The following is a 23,274-nucleotide window of genomic DNA, read 5'->3' on the forward strand; positions in this document are numbered from 1 at the left end:
CACCTACCAACATCAACAAATCAACTACCAACACCAACAAATCACTTACCAACACCAACAAATCACCTACCAACATCAACAAATCACCTACCAACACCAACACATCACCTACCATCTTTCACCTTCCAACACCAACAAATCACCTACCAACACCAACAAATCACCTACCAACATCAACAAATCACCTACCAACACCAACAAATCACCTACCAACACCAACAAATCACTTACCACCATCAACAAATCACCTACCAACATCAACAAATCTCCTACCAACATCAACAAATCAACTACCAACACCAACTAATATCCTACCATCTTTCACCTTCCAACACCAACAAATCACCTACCAACACCAACAAATCACCTACCAACACCAACAAATCACTTACCAACATCAACAAATCACCTACCAACATCAACAAATCACCTACCAACACCAACTAATCTTCTACCATCTTTCACCTTCCAACACCAACAAATCACCTACCATTACCAACAAATCACCTACCAACATCAACAAATCACCTACCAACACCAACAAATCACTTACCAACATCAACAAATCACCTACCAACATCAACAAATCACCTACCAACATCAACAAATCACCTACCAACACCAACTAATCTCCTACCATCGTTCACCTTCCAACACCAACAAATCATCTACCAACACCAACAAATCACTTACCAACATCAACAAATCACCTACCAACATCAACAAATCACCTACCAACACCAACTAATCTCCTACCATCTTTCACCTTCCAACACCAACAAATCACCTACCAACACCAACAAATCTCCTACCATCTTTCACCTACCAACACCAACAAATCACTTATCATCTTTTCTTGAACAAAGGCCTTTGATTCTTCTCCCGGGCTCATTTTTCCATTGTCCAATAAGAGAAACATATTGCTACCACATTCTATGTCCAAACAAAACTTTATTCTGGTTCAGCACGGATGGCAATTGCAGCAATAACCATATAGAAGTGCCTGAAACCCTGAAGGCTTTCTGCACAATGTTTACAGGCAAACAGTTTTTCTCTGGGTTGGCACAGACTGACCAGAAGGAGCTGGGGTGGGAAATAATACCAGACTGGAAGGTCTAATTTGAGCTGGTATGGGCTAGAGGTACACCACAGGGATGGGTTTGGCCTGAGTGGGCTTGTTATAGTCCCAGCTGGAATGTGGCTTGTATATTACAGGCTAACCATGGCAGTCGTATTTTAAGAAGGGCTGGACCTTTCCTGGTGAACAGCTGTGATGTGGAAAAGATATGAAAAGTACCAGCACTCGTCCAAATGGTTTTGAGATGGTGCATCAATTATAGTGGAAAGGGAAGAGAACATTTTAAAATGCTTTTATATGAAATTTTTCATCAGCTTGTTTTAGACATGAAATTGTCTTTGTATATATTTTTGGACACCATTGGACACTTCACTGTAGTGGGGTGTGTCTTTGCTGAGCTGAACTGATACATCTTGCAAAGTGAGCTGTTCAGGACGACATGCCTCGCAGTGCTGAACATAACAAGAGCGAACGACTTAACCTGAAAACAGTTATACAGCAAGAGAGAGAGAGTGAGAGAGAGAGAGAGAGAGAGAGCGAGAGAGAGAGAGAGAGATGATGTGTCTGGGTCCACTTAAGAAACCCTTTCCATGTTTTCAACCTCAGTCCACTCTGGTGTTTTGACTGGTTTGCCTTCTTTTGAATCATGTCTCTCATCAGCTGCACAATCATGCACCACAGGCACAAGAACATGTGCTTGTAGTTAGTTGTACCTGTGCACACAGATGGACCTACACACATATAAATCTATAAGCCCACCCTTATATATAAATATAGAGAATGAGACCCAATCATACACCCACTGACAGATGGTGGCTGAGAATAACCTATTCAATTATTGTGCGATTTGGAGTAACAGCTCACTAGAAGTGTATTATTGCATGCGACGGCTGCAGTGAAGGAAATCGAACTTTCCCGGTTGCTTCATTTGAGACGATTGATAATTGGACAGTTGACGAGCGCTCAATGGACTGGGAAGTGTCTCCCCTGGTACATTCTCAGCTGTTTTTTTCTGTAACTTGCTAACATGCCCAGTCGGTTATTCACAATGGAACAACACACCATCTGCATTGACAGGCTTGTTCCACTGTGAGAGAGACTGGAGGATTGTAAGGGGGCTGTGGTTTGGTACAGTAGGACTGAATCAGCGTGCACAAGTCTGTGTGTGTCTGTCTGGAGGGTGTCTTGGCAGGCCTGAGGTCTCTGTCTTTATTCCTCTGATCCCATCAGAGAACCATGACTGACTTTCTTCTTTTTTTTACCAGAAAATGCACACACTCACACAAACACAAGACAATAAACACACTCACGCACTCACACACAGACGCGCACACACACACACACACGCACACACACACACACACACACACACAAGGGTATGAGTCAAAGAGTAGGCAGAAAGGAGTTTTATAGGAACAGTTTTGGTAATGCACTGATTCCCAGTTTGATGAAAAGATTAAGATGAGATGATTGAAAGCACTCTCATATCTGTCTGTAAAAACAAATCCCAGCAAGCAGTTAATTTATCTTAGCATAAAAACTGGAAACAAGAAACAGCTGGTCTGGCTCTATTGAATGGCAACAAAATAATGCCTACCAGCATCTCCAATTAACACATTATATTTATTATGTTTAATCTGCGGGCTATGTGCCAAACTACTCCCTGGCTGGGACGAGTTGCCATGGCGGCAAGTGGAGGCTCTGGGTTTCACTGACTGTTTGCAGTCATTATGCTAAACTAAGCTCACTGGCTTTGGATTTAACATATTCTAACTCTCAGTCAGAAAGCAAAGACTGTATTTTCTAAGATTTCAAACAACCTTGTGTGGTCATTTTGTGGGGAATAATCACTGTCCTCTTTCAGAGGCAAAGAAAGACGCAGTGTAAAAACATTTTTGCCTCAAAATATATCCTTTGTTTAATCCGTAAAAAAATGGAAGTGTTTTTTGTTGTGGTTTTCTGGGGGGCTACGTGCAGGACGTTGGCCAGCTTCTTTTAGTTTCCACTTGTTTCACGGCAGCCTTGCAGTTACAATACGGCAAGCAAAATGTCAAACTATTCCTTTAACTCTGTACTAAAGTAATGGCAGGTTGGATAACCCTTGTATGGCTCGTTTTAAGAACGGTTATACTGTATTGACAGGGCCTTTATTGAAAGGATAAAGCACATATGGACCCAACATATATTTGATGGTAAATACAATAGACATATTTTTTGCAAGGGATACACATCCTGCAATTGGATGAGTCATCAATGCCAGCTAAATTAAAAGAGAGCTGGGACATGAGACTCTAAAGGTAGAGAGAAAAGGCATCTGGGTCGGTTTAGCTGAAGGCAGAAAAAATTCATGGGATATCCTTAAAATAAAACTTCACTGCGACCGAATTTGAACCCGCAACATGTTAACACGTAACAAATGTCTCTCTTTTCCTGTTTCCTCTCGCTCTTCCACTGCACTAATTATTTCAACATGTGCCGTGTTGCCATTTTAGTTGTCAGCAGACTGGTCAGTGAGTGTTCAAACTTTCAATATTGTTGACAGGTTTGGTTCACCTCTTACTGCACTTACGTATATTTCTGTCTCGTCAACTTTCAAGGCGTCAAATGCGATGCAATTAAATAGTCTGTAAAGATTCTTTTGACCTGCTTGCTTTGGCAATCAGTGATCTAATCCACTGATAGTCAGTGCCTGCTAAGTCTCAGCTAAACTATGTGTGAGCTGGCCATTGAAGACCTTTAAATATTCAACTCTGCTTTTCTCTTCATACACACAGCTGTGACCGGCCTCCCGTGTCCCGTCACACCAATCTTCCGACAACAGTCGCCCGAGGTTGACCTGATTACTGAGAGGCCTCCCTGTCTCTCCACTCCTCTCCTATCATGCGTCTCCTCGCCACCCTCGTCCTTTTGTTGCTCCTCAGGTCAGCTGAACTCCGGAGAGGCCCTCGGTCAGGGGCTGTGGAGAGGGGCGCCAGGGGCCGTGTACGAGGCAGAGGCAGGGCCGGAGTGATGAGACGTCAAACTCAGGAGTGTAAGGAATACATGGAGGCGGGGGAGAAGTACCTGGACTGTCAGGACAGGCAGCTGACCACCGTGATGCAGGACTGGCCCAAAGATATTCACCACCTGCTGTTGGCCAGAAATAAGATTCAGGTTTGTCCAGACTGTTAAAGAGGCAATACATAAATGGACTGTGGCAGGTGATCTAAGACCCAACTAAAAGCTATGAACAGATTCTGAGTGACAAGCACAGTATTGTGCAATAAATGCATCACTATTCTGCGCATTAGCTTCTCAAGCCTCTTACTCTGACTCCAAAGCTTGCCAGCTTGTTGATATCGTGAGCATCTGTGCACCATTTATTTGGCGCCGGGATCAAAGACTGACTTTTCTGCAACATGTGTGTGCGTAGGTGTTTGCATGTCTGAGTGAGCACACAGGATGTGTGTCACAGGTGTTGAAAGCAATACAACAAAAAGTGTTGCCAGCAAAGTCATAAATGAAGTACAAAGACTTACAAAAACACTGATGGAAACGGTGAAAATGAATATAATTACTCCTTATTTTCAAGTTCAAAGAGTTGTTGAATGAGTAGGGAGGGAAAGAATGAACAATGTGGATTTTAGTTCATTTTTAACTTGATGTTTGTCCCTGAATGTGTATAGAATTATAAATAATTTAAAACTACAAATTGATTTTCTAAGCTATATCTTGCAACGTGTACTTAAAGCTGCAATTGTATATGGATCAAATTACTGGAAGGCTTTCCTTATAGTGACAAAGCAGCTGTAGCTCATGGGGAGAGTGGTCGTCCTGAGACCACAAGGTTGCCGGTTCGATCCCTGCTCTTCGCATAATTTGTGCCACAAAGTGTCCTTGAGCAAGACACTGAACCCCCAGTTGCTCCCCAGGGGCTTCACAGCAGCCCACTACATCCTAAGGATGGGTTAAATGCAGAGAACGCATGTATGTATGTTAAAATATGTAATATGACCAATACAAAGTAAGTCAGTGATTGCTGGTGAATACAGTGGAGCATATAGCAGCTCAAGAGCTGAATATTATAAACATCTTGTCTGTCTATGAGTCTGACCTACATGATTTTAAAGGGCTGACATATACACTAATTGCTGACTTTACGTCTCACCCATTAGGTTTTGAGGGGCAATATATTCTCCCAGTTCACCCAGCTGAAGAGCCTGGACCTCCAGCAGAACCACATCTCCATGGTGGAGGACGGAGCATTCAGCGGCCTCTCCCAGCTCACCACCCTGCTCCTCCAGCACAACAGACTGAAAACTGCCACCGAGGAGGTCCTGCTCCCTCTCCCCCGCCTCACCTACCTCCGTCTCTATGACAACCCCTGGATCTGCCACTGCTCATTAGACAGCCTGATCAGGACCCTGCAGGTGCCCAGCAATCGCAACCTCGGCAACTACGGCAAGTGTGCGGAGCCCGAAGCCTTAAGAGGCCAGAAGCTGAGGAACCTGAATGTGGACTTGTTGTGTGCGGACAACAACCAGGTGGACAGGATTCCGGGGGGCGGAGACGCGGGGCTACCGAGGCTTACGCCAACTAAAGTGAATACGGAGGCCACGTCCATGTGCCACACCTACATGTTCCCCAAACCTCAGCTGGACTGCAGCAACAAAGGTGAGACTTCCATGTTCTTCATCCCTGTAATTGAACTATGTCATGTCCTGCCTATAATTGTTATAAACTGAATTCAGCTAAAGCAATCTGTATGTTGGTTGGTAATAAAAAGAGAAAAACATGTGTACTGGGTTAACTTGAAACAAACTGAATATGAGGAGTGGCGTAGACTCACACAAAGAATCGTTCTATTTATCCAGCATTAGAAACCGTTCATTTGGAGCCAAACCCAAATCAACCAGTGGCATAACTGAAGCTTCTCCACTTATTCGATGGTTAACATGTGTGATGACAAATACTTTTCCTGGCAAACATATCAATAACAAATAGACTGCCCTGGCAGAGGAGTCCCTTCTAAAAAAGGTTACTCTCCAGTGTAGAGTCCTTCTTGCTTGTTCAGGGAAATTGGGCTTGAGAATTAAATTGCTGTCTCGTGTTTTGGTTTACAATGAGGCTGAGCGAGTAGAGATTTGTTTTACCAGGTTTTCCACCTGGTGCGTCTGCACTTCATTGGCAGGAAGGAGCAGGCTGGTCGTAGTCTGCTCCGTCAAACTAAAAGCTTGCATTTTCCAGCATTTTCCACTGTTATTATACTTGGTTGAAAGCAGGTTAAACAATGCAACACAATCACAGCATTGTTTATCCCTTTGATGAGCTGCAGTGTGGAGTGTGTGTGTGTGTATTCTCATCATGCATTCCTTAACCTTCTGCAGATTTGTGTTCTCCACGACATTTGAGAAGGCAGTAGTTGCCACCAGCATCATACCCTGTTTGTGTTTCCAGTTGTAACGCTGAGTCAGCATGTCTAGAAAGCTGCAGAAAGATGGAAACAGGCAGGCATCAGTTGAAATAAAGAGAGGAGAGATGGAGCAAAGGGAAAGCGAGGGCTTCTTTTCACATCTGGTTCTCATCTGCCACTATGAGGCGGCAATCATAGACGTTGTAACTTCTCCAGTGTTGCTCTTCATACATACACAGACTGGAAGCACGGATGACACTTTCTCATCACTTTTTTTTGTAACTTGTATGGGCTCTTTATATGTGGTTGCTCTCTCATCTTCTCCCTTTTATCTGTTTCCTCTGTATCATCTTCTTCTTCCGCCCAAATGCTATCCACACATGTCTACACACACTGCCTGTGTCCATGTTTCAGAGCTCCCAGATTTAAATGAGCAATTGAACGCATCTATAAATGGAGAGCTTATGCCTTTTCGCAGAAAGCAATCTTTCCCAGAGCACGGAGAAGCCAAAACCACACAATGCAGCTTCTGTGTTGTGTAAATGGAAGTTTTTTTTTACATATTTCCCCCCATATTTTCTTCTAAAGTAAAACTTTTGAATCAAATTCTTTATCTGAACCACAGATAAGGTTTCTCTGTTTTTTCTCACAAGCTGATTCTCTCATCCATCTCTCCAGATAATTTCTTCTTTTTGTGTGTTTCGTAATAACTCTCCACATCCTGCCTCCTAGACCATGCCCCAGTATGAATGCTATATTTGATGTGTGAATGTTGCTATACTACAGCTGTTGGGCATGACATTCAATACATAGTCTCTGGGCTTTTGATTTGCAAGGACACACATAATGTAACGTTATGCTGTGAGCTGATGCCAGTTGAGGTTTGGAATCTCTTCGCTCTGCTGTTTTCACTGCACTGCCATTCAGCACCAATGTTTTCTAAATCTAATAACAGGTATAGATTAATTATATCAACATACATTGTGTTATTTTTCTCATTTTGTGTGTTTGATGCTGGCAGAGTATAATATAGCAAACAATGGCTTTATACTGATATCCAAATGCATATTGAATTGCATTACTTCAGAAAACTTTCATGATTTAATATTTCTTGAGACCCCCTGTTTCTCTCAGATTAGTTGCCTGACTGTGACATCTTGTTGCTTTTTCACTTCCAAGTTCCCATTAATCCAGTTCTCCTCTATTGGAATAAAAGGTGCCCTCTGGAGTATTTTTGTAAACAAACGAAAGTCATGTTCACATGCAGTGCATCCTACCAACATGCACTGTGTTTGCCCTATTAATTTGTGTTACGTTCGTGGTAATTTCAAGCCTTATTATTAAGAATATGCAATATGTGGGCACAATATATGTCGTTGACACTACTGCTACAAGACTCGTCCACAACATCTGCGGGTAATTGTGCCCTGTTTTGTCCGACCTTGCAGCTTTTAATTTAATTGCCAGACTGGCAGCTTTAAAAGCAAATTAGCTTCAGTTAGACTAGAACCTACTTGAGGAATTTGACAATTATCATCAAAATGGTCAAAAACAATAAGTAAACATGAGTGTGTGGAGCTGGAATCAATACCATTTTTTTTTCATATGGGACTGGGAAGCCAGTGAGGAGCAAGAATAAAAAAAACACAGGGCAAAGTGGAAACTTATGCCGATCTCCTTCTCCAAACCCTATATTTACCCACGTCCATCTTTCTCCCTGTCTCGCTCACGTTGGTTTGAAGGCTTTCTCTCTGAGGTGAACCACAGCAGATTTCAGGCTCCATACTATTCTCACTGGAGGCCAATGCTCCACAAAGTGGTTAGAGTTAACATGCAAGTTCTTCAGGCTGTTTCTAAAAGATGGGACCTGGACTCGGGAGTACTCTGTGGTAATATCAAAATATGCCTTCAAATGACTTATGTTAAAGCCTTTTTATACAGTGGACACATTAAGTACTCCCAGTATGTATTCTAATTGTAGAAGTCATAGTGAAGCCTTAACAGCTCATTTTTATGTTGCATTTTTATTATACTACACATTTTTATTTGTAAGGGGCTGCGTAGGCCTACAATATTAAACACAAATGTACTCATTTGATATATTTTAGTTTAGTTAGTTTCAAGATACATTTCATAGACATCTGTAGGTTCTGGCTAGCTTGGCGCTAACTTACAGTGCAGGTAATGTCAGCATAAAAACTAACATTAGCATAAACAAAGTAACATTAGTATGAATAAAGCAACATTAGCATAAAAAATGTTATGTAGAATTAGTTCTGGATACTGCTGGTAGTTGTGCCCTGTTTTGTCCGACCTTGCAGCTTTTAATTTAATTGCCAGACTGGCAGCTTTAAAAGCAAATTAGCTTCAGTTAGACTAGAACCTACTTGAGGAATTTGACAATTATCATCAAAATGGTCAAAAACAATAAGTAAACATGAGTTTGTGGAGCTGGAACCAATACCATTTTCTGGCTAGCTTGGCGCTAACTTACAGTGCAGGTAATGTCAGCATAAAAACTAACATTAGCATAAACAAAGTAACATTAGTATGAATAAAGCAACATCAGCATAAAAAATGTTTTGTAGAATTAGTTCTGGATATTGTATTAGTATGACAGCAGACTTGTGCCAAATTAATTTTCCAGGTCGTTTGCTCAGAAACATTCACATACATTGATTGTTTTGGCCAAGTTCTAGACTTTAAAGACTGTGCTCATGAGGTTTCAGAAGGGACGTAAAATCCTTCATATAAACTTAAGGCCATTTGAGTTGGCTACTTCCCAGTCACACAAACGCCCACACACATTATTATGTCAGGCTCTCCATGGACCTCCTGGATCACAGACAGCAGGCCATTAGTCAACAGAACAAAATGAATCTTCTACGGTGTCATGGATCGTAAAGCAGAAAGCATGAATGAGAAAGAGGACAGTATCAAACATCACTCTCTACGAACTGTAGGATTTAGCTCCAGATTCTGCCAGGCGCCAATACGCTTTCCTACAGCAGTTTGGAGGTCCTGTCGACACTCTGAACTGAACAGCCGTGACGAAACTGAATTGATGCTTCACTTATGGGGTTCAGAGTTTCCCAGAGAAATGTTTCAACCCTGAGGTGAAAAGGTCACTGACACATTGTGAAAAAAGAATGTGTAAATTACACCGAAACCAATTGCTATGATATTATTGTTGGCAAGTTGGCAATTACCCCCGGGTTATATTTTCATTATTTTCTTATTCCCGAGTAACTAATGTCATGGTGACATGGGGCAAAAAGAGGCAATCACATGTATTCAGTCCGGTGCAAGAGGTTCTATATTTATTAAACCTGATTTGCAGAAAGGATGTTAAGCCCATACAGTTTTTACTTGTTAGTAACTCTTTTAACAAAGGCACTAATCTGTTTTTTCTAATATTGATATCTTAAAAACAGAGTTGTCAGCGTGTTTAGAAACAGCTTCACCTCTGCCTCTATATTTCCTCTGAATGGTGAAAGAGAGTTATGTGTATTACATGAAGGCCAAACTAAACAGCATGCACAATCTAGAGCATAGAAGCAAAGGTGGACATGATATGGGATGCCCCTTTCATAGTAGATGTTAATGATGGAAAAGATCCCAACTGCGTTCAGATTTTTCTGTAACATTTTTCTGTACTTCTATTATGTCACATACGTGAAATATTTAATGCAAACTTATTCAGTGCTACCTTAGGCTACCATGCAGCAAATCTAGTGCACAACATTGTTAAGAAAAGATATGGGGCGTGTATTCAAACCACAAAAGGTCACTGCACAATGCTCATTTGACCCCAGAGTGTCAGCACAGTAAAAAATGAGCTGCTTGCTACTGTCCAAACAGTAGGAAACATATTGCAACACCTGCTCCAAACAAAATCACTATTCATGGAATCAGGGAATGTATCATGCATTCTTTACATAGATATACATTTAAAGTTTTGCAAAATATTGATTTAATTTTATAGAATGCATGGGAAAGAAAAGACATTTAACCAATAGCCTCTCAAGCAGGAAATTAAGATATACTTCCAGAATAATGTTATGCACTTTTACTAAATCATGGAAATAGTATAGCTCTATCTCTTCAAACTATGTAAAACTGCTGAACATTTAATATAATACATATTGTGTTATACTAATCCACCTAAATCCACATAGCCCAAATTACCGACTACATTGTTGCAGAAAGTAATTCAAACCTGTCACTTTAACATAAAGCAAGGTGTTATAGTTGAGACTCAATGAATACAATATAATATTTGATCGTCCAATCTAAATTTATAGCTATCTCGAGACAAGCAGAGAGTTTCTTAGGTAGTAGCAAATCACGAAGCCGAGAGGGACAGATGTCCACATGTGCCCTGAAATAATGACTTCAGCAGACTCAGACCAAAAAAAAAGAAAAAACAGAATGAATGACTTCCACGTTTCCTGACATGTTCCCTCTCTTTCTCCCGCTCTCTGTGTGTTTATTCATTCAGCAGTCTGCAGAGGGACAGATGTTAAAGTAGGAAACAGTTCCTGCATTAAAAATCCCAAGAAACCCAATACGCTCCTGATAAAACATCTAACTTCCCCAAAGCACATTTGTCTCCAGGAAGTAATGCAAAAGAGATACGCAACATAGCTAATCAAGATAACATGAAAGATAATCTTTCTGTCTTTAGTTCAGCATCAAGAAAATGGGTCCTACTGGCGCAGACTTAACCTACTGTTAACTATACACACTGTGAGATGCTTTGTAAAATACAGAAGACCACAGATGTATCCCTCTTGGACAGAGAGGATCTGTTTTGGCTCCAAAGGTTGAAGTCTGATTTCTAACAGGGGAGACAGGGAATTTGAGACTAAATGCCAGAATTTTCACAACTTTTTCTCATCTGAAAAAATGCTGCTTGGACGGAGCTGCGGACATGTACACCTAAAGCAGCGTGGGATTCCCTCTAGACTTCAAGGACTGATAACATGTGGAAAGTCTATTGGTGCCTTAATGTCTCTGCCTGCTGCACACTCATCAGCCACCCCTGCACAATCATAATGACACTTCCTAAGTGCATTGACTACATCTGTGTGCATGCCGTATAAATGTGTCATTTGTGTGCACGTTTGATTCTATTTCCTTCGTCAGTCACGATTTATGGCACAATGACTCAATTGATAAGTAACTACAACATCTGTGGCGGTAAAGCGTGTGCATAAAGACTGCAACATCTGCTCCATAAAAGGGCCACTAAGCATTCTTCTGAGTAGATCATATAGTGGGAATTAGTCCAAATGCATGTGTATGCATGAATGCTCCTCAACCACACACATATTGAACACAATCATTGTTGTTGTTTTTTTAAATCTATAAAATAAAGCATTGATTGTATATAACAATAAACATTGTTTGATTATACCATAGTCAGTAGAAACTGCCTGCACATAAATATGTTTCTTCTCATCTGCAACCTCTTTGCAAACTGCTTCACCAACAATCAACCGTGTTCATTTTGATGATACTCCGTTTGAAACAGAATTGCATCATGATTGTCACGGCAGACGTGACCTCCCATTTAGATGATTTGCGTATTATTACAGGTTAAAAAGGCCCGATTAAAAAAGAAATTCACTTGAAAAGGCTTCTTCCAACTGCCAGAACTTGTGCAATTTGGGTCTTGAGTCAAACCTGGATCTATTTATTGTCTGCAGATAAGCTCCAAAGAAATATATAGATTCATGCTTCAGCTCTGTTGTTTCTAACTTTGGGACAAAACCTGTTGACAGTGACTAATCTTTATTTTAACCGTGCGATAATTGCAGAGAAATGTTTAACAGTGTGGGATTTAAAACTCCAGTAAGGACCTGTTATCGAAATGTGAATGTGTGGGAACCACTGTTTCATACATTAGAGTACTCAACAACACTTACTGGGCGGAAATGAGTGTGTGAGGCTGGGAACACTGGAAGAGAGTGGAAACACATCATGCTGTCACACTCGACTCCATCTTGAAACGGTTAAATGTTGCACACAACTCACACAACATCTTGGAAATGTATACTAATGCAGACATATTTCCAGCTCTCCTGCTGATTCTGGAGCTTTGTACTTTGTATTCTTAGTTCATCTGCCTCCAGCCTGTAAATCGAACCAGCGGCAATACAGGAATTCCTCTTTATCTTTGTAAATATGCACTTTCGCAGTTGCAGAAATGATGTTTCTTTGTCTTTCCTTCTGTGCAGATTTGAACAACATCCCGTCTGAACTGCCATCTGACATCGTGAAGATGGATCTGTCCAGAAACACCATCAAACATCTCAGGCCCAAACAGTTCCTGCTGGCCAAAGACCTCAAGCTGCTCAACCTTAGCAGCAACAGCCTGCACCATTTAGACACAGGTAAAACAACTGCCACACACACACACACCTGAGCACAAACATCTGGGCACTTGAGAGCATCATGCCATGGCCACATAGATACTTGATTGGCTGGCAGGTGTTCATTAAAGTCATATAGTGTATAAAGAGATAAAATGACATAGTTCCTGTCTAAAGGTAAACTACCTTTTTACCTGTACATTTGTCTCTGCGACATTACCAGTTAACTCTTACTGATGAAAGCGACCCAACCATGGGATAAACTAACAGTTACCAACGAGGTGATCAACACCCCTGCCCCTAAATCTGACACATGGAAAAAGTAAACGATCAAAGTCAATCTTTTACTCTGTTATTGTTTCTTAAGATCTACTTGATAGTTTTACATCTTCATGACTCTTACAATTATTCAAATAGAACAAAGTGAAAAATCCCTCTGTGGTTTAATCACTCAAAACATACAGGTAGATAAACTCTTCTTTGTCAATAGCCAAATAGGTTATGACTCCGATAAACTACAAATGATCTTCAAACATGGATGAAAATACTGGCACAAACAACATAAATGGCCTATTTAAAACCACAAATAACCAAATATTTTACTCTCAATAAGAAATATGGATCAAATAAATAGGTAAGGAAAATTCAACGGGGAAACACAAGATAATTCAAGTTCAAATGATCAATTTTACTGAAGTAAAATGTATCTGCTCTAAATAGTAGTTCTGCCTCAGTACAAGTGGTGTTAAAAAAAAGTGCAGACTCATTACTCTCTCCGGGCTAATGATTTCTGGGCTAATGATGTCTGGGCTAATGTCTTCCGGCCCAGGAAGAAAATCCTTTCCAAAACCTTGTTGTTTTTTTCATAAGCTGCAACACATGTAAACAATTTACTGCAGTTCGCCCCAGTGTGTTGAAGGCTGTATTGGAAACTGAATAATACAGAATGTGTACGTGTGTGCCATGTGGTAACAATCATGGTTGCTCCGTCTAATTCTTTTCACATTTGGAGTAAAATAAAAATATTTACAATTGATTTTAAGAGTTTGTTTGTGCCCTTTCATTCTAGTTTCTCTCTCACTCTGGTCACACTCTGGCTCTGGCACACTGGTTTTATTACGAAGAGATGCACAATTATTTGCATTAGTCTTTCCTTGTTGGTTTTGGTTGATGTTTGTGCAGATGGCTGTGGTTGTTTATTGCAGGACTAACCCCTAAAAAGACAAACAATAATTTAGACACAGGAGAGTACAGCATACTAATTTAGTGCATAAGATTAATAATGTCACATTTTAGAAATTGTCGCAATGTTGGGGCCCCACCCATCTGAAACTCCTCACAAAAACAATCGTAACACTCTTTAAGCCCTTGTAGAAAATCTTGCTTGCATGCATCTTTTTTGTAATACTGTAACTGAAGCAACAATGTAGCAGCAGAAAAATATGTAATTGTGGGACAGTGGTATCTGTAGTTATAGTGACCAGAGACTTTGAAATGGTGTTTATTTGTGTAAAGCTGTTGCCAACAACAACAACAACACGGAGCAGAGTAAGGCCTGGGGGGTAGATCCTTAATGTATCACTTCTGCTGAAGCTGGACGAGGGCCGTGTTTTTGTGTAACGTTGATGCTTGTGCATTGAAGCTGGAAAAAATAGATGACAGGCTTTAAAGCTTTATTCTCTGGGGGTGTTATGATGTATTTATCTGCGATCTTGGTGGGAGCGCTGATTAAAATGCTTGGAGATTAGTGTGTTATTTAGAGCTCTTTGCTTGCAATTTTTTCCGTGAAAAAAAGTTGGCAGTAGTTTTCAAGGATGGTGAGATAAGAATGCTTTGGAGCGATAATGGTGGAACTGACATGTCATACTAACTAGCTAAGGGAAGTGTGGTCATTAAAGGAATAGTTTTTTTTCAGTAGTAGTACACTACTGATGCTCAGGCTTACTAAAGGGAGGAAAATGTACCTAATGTGGATTTTAAGACAGTGTAGAATATTAATCTTTCTCTAAATATTCCGATGACACCTGCAAACTGAATATATTTGACAGAGAGTGTTGCTTCAGTACATTTTAGTGCATGGGAAATTACCAGGAAGGTAGACCACACTGGGCTTCCTGTGGCCATAGTGGTTAAAAAAGTAATTAACAGTAGCCCATTTGGGAGAGTCATGAGTCTCATGAGGCGAGAGATAAGACAGGGGAAGGGAAGGTTAAATGAGCTCCATCCCTCCTCTTTGCTATCCTTCTATCTATCTGTGCCATCTCTGTGGTTGAATGACGAGATTGCAGTCATGATTGAAATGAATTTCATGAAGATTATCGTCCCCAGCGTCTGTCCTTTTTTATTTAATGTCTCTGTCTCAGTGATGTCTGTATCCTCACTATATTTCATATGTTCCACACATTCTCCTCTTTTTTCCTCCTACTCCTCCTCCTGCTCCCATCTTCCTCCCCTCTTCTCTTCCGCTCAGTTAAGATCAAAGCAATAGGCCCACGGCTAGTGGACAGCATGAAACATTTTTACACAGACTGATAACAATGTCGAGAACCTTCTAAGTTATGCCCAGATATCTTTTATTTCCGAAATGTTTGTATCTTGAATATATCCATATTCCACTTTTTTCATTGGACAGCAACAATGATGTGTAGGACTTCTGGAGTTACATGTGTTGAAATGTAAAATAAAGTGCATTATCCTGAAAATAACAGATGGCAAATTTTTAAAGCTGCACTCATCAGTATTTCTATTGCCTCTCAACGACTGGTTTGCAGCTAACAGTGCTAACAGCGCTAACAGCGCTCACAATGCAAATAACGACCAAAAATGCTGGCCAAGCTCACAGTGTTTTCCTGAGGGGCAACGAGATGGTGGACGCTAAAGTGTAGCATTTAACAGCTTAAGAGTCAGATATTTCCCTTCAGGAGTTGGTGGAGACCAAATAAAGCGTGAAAAAAAAAGTGAATGTTGGGCTTACATTTGCCAGGTGGCCAGGAAGTGAATAGTAATGTTGCACCGTGTCTTCAGGATGTGTAAAAAAAGTGTCCAGGGAGACGGGATGACCTTCTAATTGACCTTTCTTAATTAGCTTTTTTTTCCTCTCCCAGCTGCATTCGCAGGCCTTCTGCACCTCCGTGAGCTCGACCTGTCCAATAACACCCTCCATTACTTCCAGTATGGTGTACTGGAGGACCTCTACTTCCTACGGAAGCTCTCGCTGGAGAACAACCCCTGGATCTGTGACTACAACATCCACTACCTGATCTACTGGCTCAAGCACCACCCCAGCGTTTTCTACACTGGCCTGATCTGCTCCGAGCCACGGGAGTTCAGGGGCTGGCGCGTCGAGGAGTACGTCAAGACGTACAACGGGGAATGTCCCAAGGATAAACGTACTGGAGGGATGGATACTGACAATACTGCACAGGAGGGGGCGGGGGAGACGGGTGAGCTGCCAAGTGAAAATCTGCGTCAGCCCCCGAAAGAGAAGAAGCCCAAAAAGTTTGAGATCATCAGGTTGAGTTAGAATGGTGGTGGATTAGACTGCCGTGGTTTAGTAAAATTTAAATGCAGGTCTTTGGAGAAGCTGATAAAGGTAGATTCAAACATGTTTAGATGTGACTAGTAAAAAGTAAAATTTTGCAATGAAATACTTTGTCATTTTAATAATTAATATTAATATTATTAAGTTTACCTTTCAACAAAAGTTTTTTTGATCTTTTTGCAGAGCATTCCCAACCCAGTCTGTATCAGATCGAATAACCTCAACAGAGACGCCTACTATTTCCTACGCAATGAACTGCAGGTGCTCGCTTTTATTCTGTTATATTCATTGTATTATTGAGTTCAGGATATTCTTTTTTTTTTTTTTTCATAAAAAGCAGTTTTTTGTCTTTTTTATTCTGTTCGTTAATGTACGAAAATGTCTACCTGCTTTCTGGAAATAAAATTGGGTTTATTTTTTCTGATAATTTATTTGGACAGGCATGATGGACGGTAAAGGTGTTGCTAGATGTAACAAACTTCTTGTCCCGCACTGCCATCAGTTACCAAATGAGACAAGATGTGAGTTTCCATATACACCTCAGGCCGGATATCTGAATTTAACAATGATGAGGATGAAAACATTCTGCCTTCTGCATCCAAATCAAATATTCCCAGAAACTCCCCACATATTATATTGCTGCATTGAGAAGGTTTGACATGTGGAGGCATGGCAGGAAACACAAGTCTTTAGTGCGCTGTAGACAAACAGACAACTTCCTTCTGTCTCCCTGTTGTCTGTCAATAAGGGCTCAAACACACACACCACAATTTAGCTCCGATAAATAATAAAGTAACAAGACCTGATGAATGAAATGATTTTATAGCCATAGAATGACTATTTATTGCTTGTCAGATTTGAAGTAAAGGACAAGGCTACTCTTTGTTCCCACAATAGTTCTGCATTAATCAATATGGCAGGTTAACTGTGTAAGTATAATAAAATAATGATCAGAGCTAGTCCTGCAACGTGACCTCTAGATTGGTGTTTGAATAAGGCCGGCCAACTTGGCATTCGACACAAAGACAGATTCTATCCTTGATGTAAACCTCGTCAGTTACATTAGCTGGACTGTTGTGTTGGCTGGAAGGGGTTTTGGTAAAGTTCAGCCTTAATTGAAGGGGATTAAATAAATTATTTCATGGGTTGTATGTTGGGTTACACTCAATCAATTGTTTCTTTGTGCAGTCACGGATGTTTTTAATCACCTTTCTATTTACTGTTGAAGGCAATGAGCTCTCAACCTGCAGCTATTGGTCATGTATAACAGCACAGTGCCCTCTAGTGTTCACAATTTAGTGGTCAACACAGGAGGATTTCAGGAACACATTCAAAGACTGATATATACATTTAGGACAATATAAGACATAGTCAAACAAATATTTGTAATTCATAGTCTTATGGTTTGCAGCCGGCTCTCTGTGAAACACTTGGGTGAAAAATACATAATAACATAAAATAGTCTTTCCCAGATTTTCAAACGTTCTACCAGCAGAGTGAAGCATGAAGACTGCTTTTTGACTAAATGTGTTAAGGATAACGTGGCGGAGGCCAGCAGGTGTTGAGGATGCTTGAGTGTTTTGTGGTATCTAACCACCATAATAAAATGCCTTAGCTTTTACATTCAGATTTTGATTAATTTCACTAGTGCAAACTTCAAAAACAGTCAAACATTAAGAGAAAGATTGATGTCGAGGTATAGCTGAAATAAATAAAATTGGTTTACTGTAACTTCACCAAGCGCTGATCACAACCGTCACCACTCTCTCTTACTCCCCCATTACTGAACATGCCCGGTCCAAGTCCTTGTAGCACCAGCTAACAATTCTCTCGGGTCAGTTAAGCTACAAAAGCTCATTTAAATATACTTAATTAATTTTTCAATACTTTGAAAAAATTGGAAAAGTTCCTCAATGCAAAACAATCTCGAGGCCTTGCCAGCCTCATTTAACATTCATGCATCTTTGGATCTTCGTCCATTTCTCTTTTCCAACATTCATAATCAAAAGTGTCCTTCACCCTATTCCTCTTTTATATTCCCATTCAAATCAGCAACATGTCTTCTTCTCTGGTGGATCTTCAAAGCCTTCGATAGCCCGAGAGTTGGACCGAAGGAGAACTCGAGGTGTGTAGGCGCTCTTCAGGTCCTCCTGCTGGACATTAAGGCCGTTACGAGCCATCAGCTCTCGAGCCATCATGATGAAGGCTTCTTCCACATTCTGACTCTCCTTGACACAGAGAAGAAGATAGAGAGAATTAGATTATAGCCAACTCCTTTGTGATTTACATGCGAAAGCACTCTCATTACCTTTGCTGATGTTTCTAGAGCAGCTAGTATGTCTTTGTCCTTTGCCAGATTGCAGGCTTCCTCAAACAGAACCTGGCGTTCCTGCTCCAGGTCTGTTTTGTTACCTATGGAGACAATCAGGGAGCTGAGAGATGCAAACACTACACCTCAAGATAATCTTAATCGAGCAAGTTTATATAATTATCGGTGCATCTCATTTACATGCTAGTGCTGTCAATACGGCTGAAAACAATGCGCGATGGATATTAATTGCCACCTGTTTAAAGTTCTTTTCTTGTAATATAATTGAATCCAGTTATTTAAAAGTCAAAAATGCAGAATTGATTTGACCTCAAGTCAAAAACTTTACCACACAACCGATAAAGTGCATGCTGCTCTGTGTACAGTTTCACTCGCTTGACTAATTTCCTAATTCCATTTAAGTTAATTTAAGGTTAGAAGTTTAATTGGAGGTATGTAATGTGATGCTTGAATAAATTGGAAGTATGCAAAATGGAAACGTAGTCAAAGAGGTCTGAGTCAAGTTCCATAAGATGTATCGTGAATGTTTTTATGAGCCAACCCAAATTAAGTTGTGTATCTATAAATTTGTATTTGCTGTACTCAGTTGAGTTAGGTATAGTGCCTTTTGCACAAATTAGAAAGTACCAAAGCAGAGTATTATTACCTTACATAGCAACAATTTTTAAAAAGCGGTGATGGCTTTTTCCTCAAGAAAATATTGCGAATTAAACCCACTCTTCCCTCATTGAAGGGCTATTGCACCAAACAGCCTTATGTTTTCAAATGTTTCTTTTATTTTGTCCACCCTCTAATACAAATCCCTCCCAAAACAGAGACACATGCACCTCACACGTTAACATGCCAGATCCACACTCACCTATGAGAACCAGCACGACATTGCTCGCTCCATAGGTCTCCACCTCTTTGATCCAGTTGGCGACTGAGTCAAAGGTCGGGCGTCGCGTGATGTCATAGGCAATGATGGCGCCGTGAGCACTGCGGTAGTAGCTCTGAGTGATTGTACGAAACCGCTCCTGACCTGCCGTGTCCCACACCTGCATCTGCATCAAGAACAAGGAATCATCTGTATCAGCTATATGGATTTAATATACATACACATGAATAGAGGTATGGCTGACATGCACATGAACAAAAACATGATAATAACAACCAAATAAGACTGTTTATACACACACACACACACACACACACACACACACACACACACACACACACATAATAGTGTGTCCCTCTGCAGATTACTCCCTGAGCAACTGAGCAGCTGAGCTACTGAGCAACGTGGTAACGGATGTCACGGCAACTAATCTAAACTCACCAACTCAACCAGTTTGTTTTCAACGCCAGTGTGGATGGTTTGAACTCTGTCTGCTTTTGGTGCATCTGGACAAACATAACAACCAAATCAAAGCATCCTTTTTCAGCTGTATTGATAATGTATAAAAGACAAACAGGAGCTCTCATTCTTTGGACTTTTATTCTGTTATTTTTCCAAACCTTATGGTGATCTTACATTGTGATTAACTGATTCATAAAACCATCACACGCCACTTAACTAGACTATATTTATATTGTCTTTTTTAGATTCTACAGTTATCTAATTGTCAACAGAAGAGTTGATCTAGGTGTGTTTGTGTGTATTAAGTGACAGGCTGTTCCTTCCTCCTGGCTAGGACGAGTCTACAGATTAACGTGACATGAATAAATCACCCCATCAATGGTCATCTATTTTGATATATCAATGACTTTATTTGATCATTCTGGACATCATTACTAGTGTAGTAGTATAATGAGAGACTATCGGTGGCTGTGTGGACCCAATGATCAACACAGAAAGCCAACTGGCACATGGATGTGAACTTATGGGTTCTCAGGCCAGAAGTATGAGGGATCAGACTGACTTTAGATGTATGCGTAAACAATCACTGACCAGCTTAGTTTCCTTTTCTATATAAATAACGTCACGGTAAAGTCATCCCAGCTTTATTTTTATCCATGCAAAATATTGAGCAGGGCAACCTGAAGGACAGGTCCTTCATGTGAGAAGCTGGTCTGACTGGTTTAGGACTGAGTCTAACTGACACTGGAACCAAAGGTCACATGATGGTGTGTGGTGTCATTTGACCCTAAACCAAGAAAAGTCCATCACGTCGGACAGGAGGTGCAGTTTCAATTTTTAGAAATACTTTTCATTTCGTATTTTGCCAAAAGGCATGCCCCAGTGCTACGGCAGCCTGTCAGTGTCAGAGCCAGCTGACTCAACAACACCCACGATAATGATCGAGGCATGTAGCAGGCATTACTGGGCCATAACCAGGGTTTCTGCAGGGTTGGCCATGTTTAATGTAAGACTTTTCAATACCACATAGAATGCACTTACCAGCTTTAAAGGCATAACGATAGAAGGATATAATATAATATAGGATGTAGGATTAAATATATAGGATGAAAATATGATAGAAAACAGGAGGGATGGTATGGCCAAGCATTATTTTGTACGATGTAAAAGTATTGCTAATACTACCCAGATGTATACAACAATATTCTTAAATAGACCCTGGTAAGCCACATAGAATGCATTAACTACAAATTATGATTAAACCAAAGTGTTTTTCATTACTGCCTTCATCATTTACGACTTTCTTTAATATAAGGCCTTTTAGGATTGTCTATTAAGGTTTTTCAACACCTGAGGCTGCGCTGAACATTTACACATCTTCAAATCATTCTTTATCTCTTTCTAATGCCAAACCTTGACTTCGATTTACAGTCACACTGCTGGTCGGCCCAATTTTGACAGCAGTTAAAAGCTTCACTGACTACAACATTTACTGTGCTTTCAAAATGAAATGCTGAATCTATGGCTGGCTGCTCAGAAATATCTGCATATTGGGTGATTTGATGTTCTATGCCACATATTCTTATCACCACCTCAACACATACAGTACAAAAGACTCAACACACACCACATAGAGCGCTAACCTTAACTCTCTTCCCCTCGATATCCACGGTCCGTACAGTGAAATCTACTCCGATGGTGTTCTGCTGTCTTTCTGAGAAAATCCCTGACTTGAAATTCTGAACCAAGCAGGTCTTGCCTACATTAGAGTCTCCGACCAGGATGATCTTGAACAGGAAATCAAACGTGTCGTCGTGGTCAGGTCCTGTCGTTTGCATGGTGGAGGTACAGTCGTGTCTTCTGTGGATGTGAATGTCTCACAAATGGAAGAAATGCTCTCCCCTTGTTCCGTCGATCACTTGGAATGTTTTGGACTTTGAGGCCAATAGGTGCCGTGTTATCTTTAAGCTTGAATAAAGGCACACTGTTTCTCCTTTCAGTCAAAGCTACAGTTGGCTAGATTTCCAGCAGCAGGGTAAATGGAGCCTGTAAAACCAGTTTAGTGTTTAGAAAGGTTGTCAAGATGTAAAATGGTGCTATTCAAAAGGTTAGAAAATGACTAACATCCATTTACCTTACCAATGTTTTCAAATCTAGTCTAAAAGTTGAACAATTTAGAGTGTAGGCCTACACATTGTGAAGGACTAAGCAGCAATGTGGACACATCAACGGTTCCTGTTTTCAGGGTCTAAAAACTAAAGGTATAATAATTCTGCATTCTGACTGTCTTGTGTCTCCAGCCAGTTCAATCTGTCTGTCCCCTCGTGTGCTCCCTTTTAGTAGAACAAAACGGCCTCAGTCTCTGTGGCTCCTTTCAGCTTCTTCTCAGGTGTTGACCCACTTTGTGGCCCTCAGCAAACGACAGCATGAGTAAACATCCCATCATTTTTGTCCACCTGCAGAGGTTCTGGTTAGCCGTACTTCAAAAGGAAAAAGGAACTTCCTCAATACTAATAATATAAAAAGATCTTTGTTTGTAATCCAGGTTCCTGTCCAATGCACCTGCTGTTCTTTAATACACAGCAGTTCCTTAATATTTGCTTCTTTCTGTTATCCGTTTTTCCTGTTCTTACTGACTTATAGCCTCCTGCGTCTCTCTCTCTCTCACTCCCTCTTCATAGCACCTGCGGAAACAATAGAAACCCGCCCTACCTGTTCTAGGGAAGTAGCCCAGCCCCATTATCACATGGCTGTGGGATCCTGGGAAATGCAGTCATTTTGCCAGTAAAAGAAAATCACCAGTCACACTAAACAGTGCAAGCACATTTTGGGATGTTTTGAAACTTTTGAGATCTCTCACTATAATTTAAAATTAAGCTCTGCTAATTTGAACAAGTCTTAGCCAAATGTAGGATATACTTTGCCTCTCTCTGCTGTTGTTATAGACTCATACTGGGTGAGTCGTGTCATACAATATGAGCAAAATACAAAAAACAACATTGCAGAGAAGTTGTGAAAGATTTGAAGCTGAATGGCCCCTCCATGATATTCAAAAATGATAAGCGATGGCTGAAAGTATACTTTGGCCTCCCAATATATTAGGAGCTGCTTAAAATGCAGCATCAAATGAGAAATAAGAAGAATAAAAGACTGCTTAAATAATAGCTTAGAGACAGTCTTTCTGGAATGTGGTCGAGATGTTCTGAGGGTGCTAGGTG

The 23,274-nt window shown here is 40.6% G+C and overlaps 2 protein-coding genes across 4 annotated transcripts; one reads left to right on the top strand and one right to left on the bottom strand.

Annotated features, from left to right (window-relative positions):
• Positions 1-3,958: 3,958 nt before the first annotated feature.
• Positions 3,959-16,670, top strand: lrrc17 (leucine rich repeat containing 17). Its single transcript, XM_034526483.1, has 4 exons — positions 3,959-4,231; positions 5,233-5,731; positions 12,713-12,868; positions 15,952-16,670. Exons 1-4 carry the CDS (start codon positions 3,959-3,961, stop codon positions 16,368-16,370), a joined length of 1,347 nt encoding a protein of 448 aa, XP_034382374.1. The 3' UTR covers positions 16,371-16,670.
• Positions 16,671-17,113: 443 nt separating this feature from the next.
• LOC117726493 (ras-related protein Rab-19-like) lies at positions 17,114-22,708 on the bottom strand. Of its 3 annotated transcripts, none has more exons than XM_034526809.1 (5): positions 22,196-22,708; positions 21,700-22,102; positions 19,577-19,760; positions 18,697-18,800; positions 17,114-18,616 (listed from the first exon to the last, which is right to left on the bottom strand). In XM_034526809.1, the coding sequence occupies exons 2-5, from the start codon at positions 21,892-21,894 to the stop codon at positions 18,437-18,439; spliced, it is 663 nt and encodes a 220-aa protein (XP_034382700.1). In that variant the 5' UTR covers positions 21,895-22,102; positions 22,196-22,708; the 3' UTR covers positions 17,114-18,436. The 3 variants fall into 3 exon arrangements, with proteins under 3 accessions (XP_034382700.1, XP_034382701.1, XP_034382702.1); XM_034526810.1 differs by having other exon boundaries at positions 22,191-22,708; XM_034526811.1 differs by having other exon boundaries at positions 22,181-22,708.
• Between the last annotated feature and the right edge of the window lie 566 nt (positions 22,709-23,274).

This window comes from Cyclopterus lumpus, chromosome 23, assembly GCF_009769545.1.
Source record: "Cyclopterus lumpus isolate fCycLum1 chromosome 23, fCycLum1.pri, whole genome shotgun sequence".
Classification (NCBI taxonomy): Eukaryota; Metazoa; Chordata; class Actinopteri; order Perciformes; family Cyclopteridae; genus Cyclopterus; species Cyclopterus lumpus.

Bases quoted from the DNA above. Each gene is read 5' to 3' on its own strand.
- lrrc17 (XM_034526483.1), top strand. From the start codon at position 3,959: ATGCGTCTCCTCGCCACCCTCGTCCTTTTGTTGCTCCTCAGGTCAGCT. The intron at 4,232-5,232 runs GTTTGTCCAGAC...CTCACCCATTAG, and splicing joins TGGCCAGAAATAAGATTCAG to GTTTTGAGGGGCAATATATT. The intron at 5,732-12,712 runs GTGAGACTTCCA...CCTTCTGTGCAG, and splicing joins GCTGGACTGCAGCAACAAAG to ATTTGAACAACATCCCGTCT.
- LOC117726493 (XM_034526809.1), bottom strand. From the start codon at position 21,894: ATGCAAACGACAGGACCTGACCACGACGACACGTTTGATTTCCTGTTC. The intron at 18,801-19,576 runs GTGAGTGTGGAT...TTGTCTCCATAG, and splicing joins TGTCGTGCTGGTTCTCATAG to GTAACAAAACAGACCTGGAG. The intron at 18,617-18,696 runs GTAATGAGAGTG...CTCTGTGTCAAG, and splicing joins CTCTAGAAACATCAGCAAAG to GAGAGTCAGAATGTGGAAGA.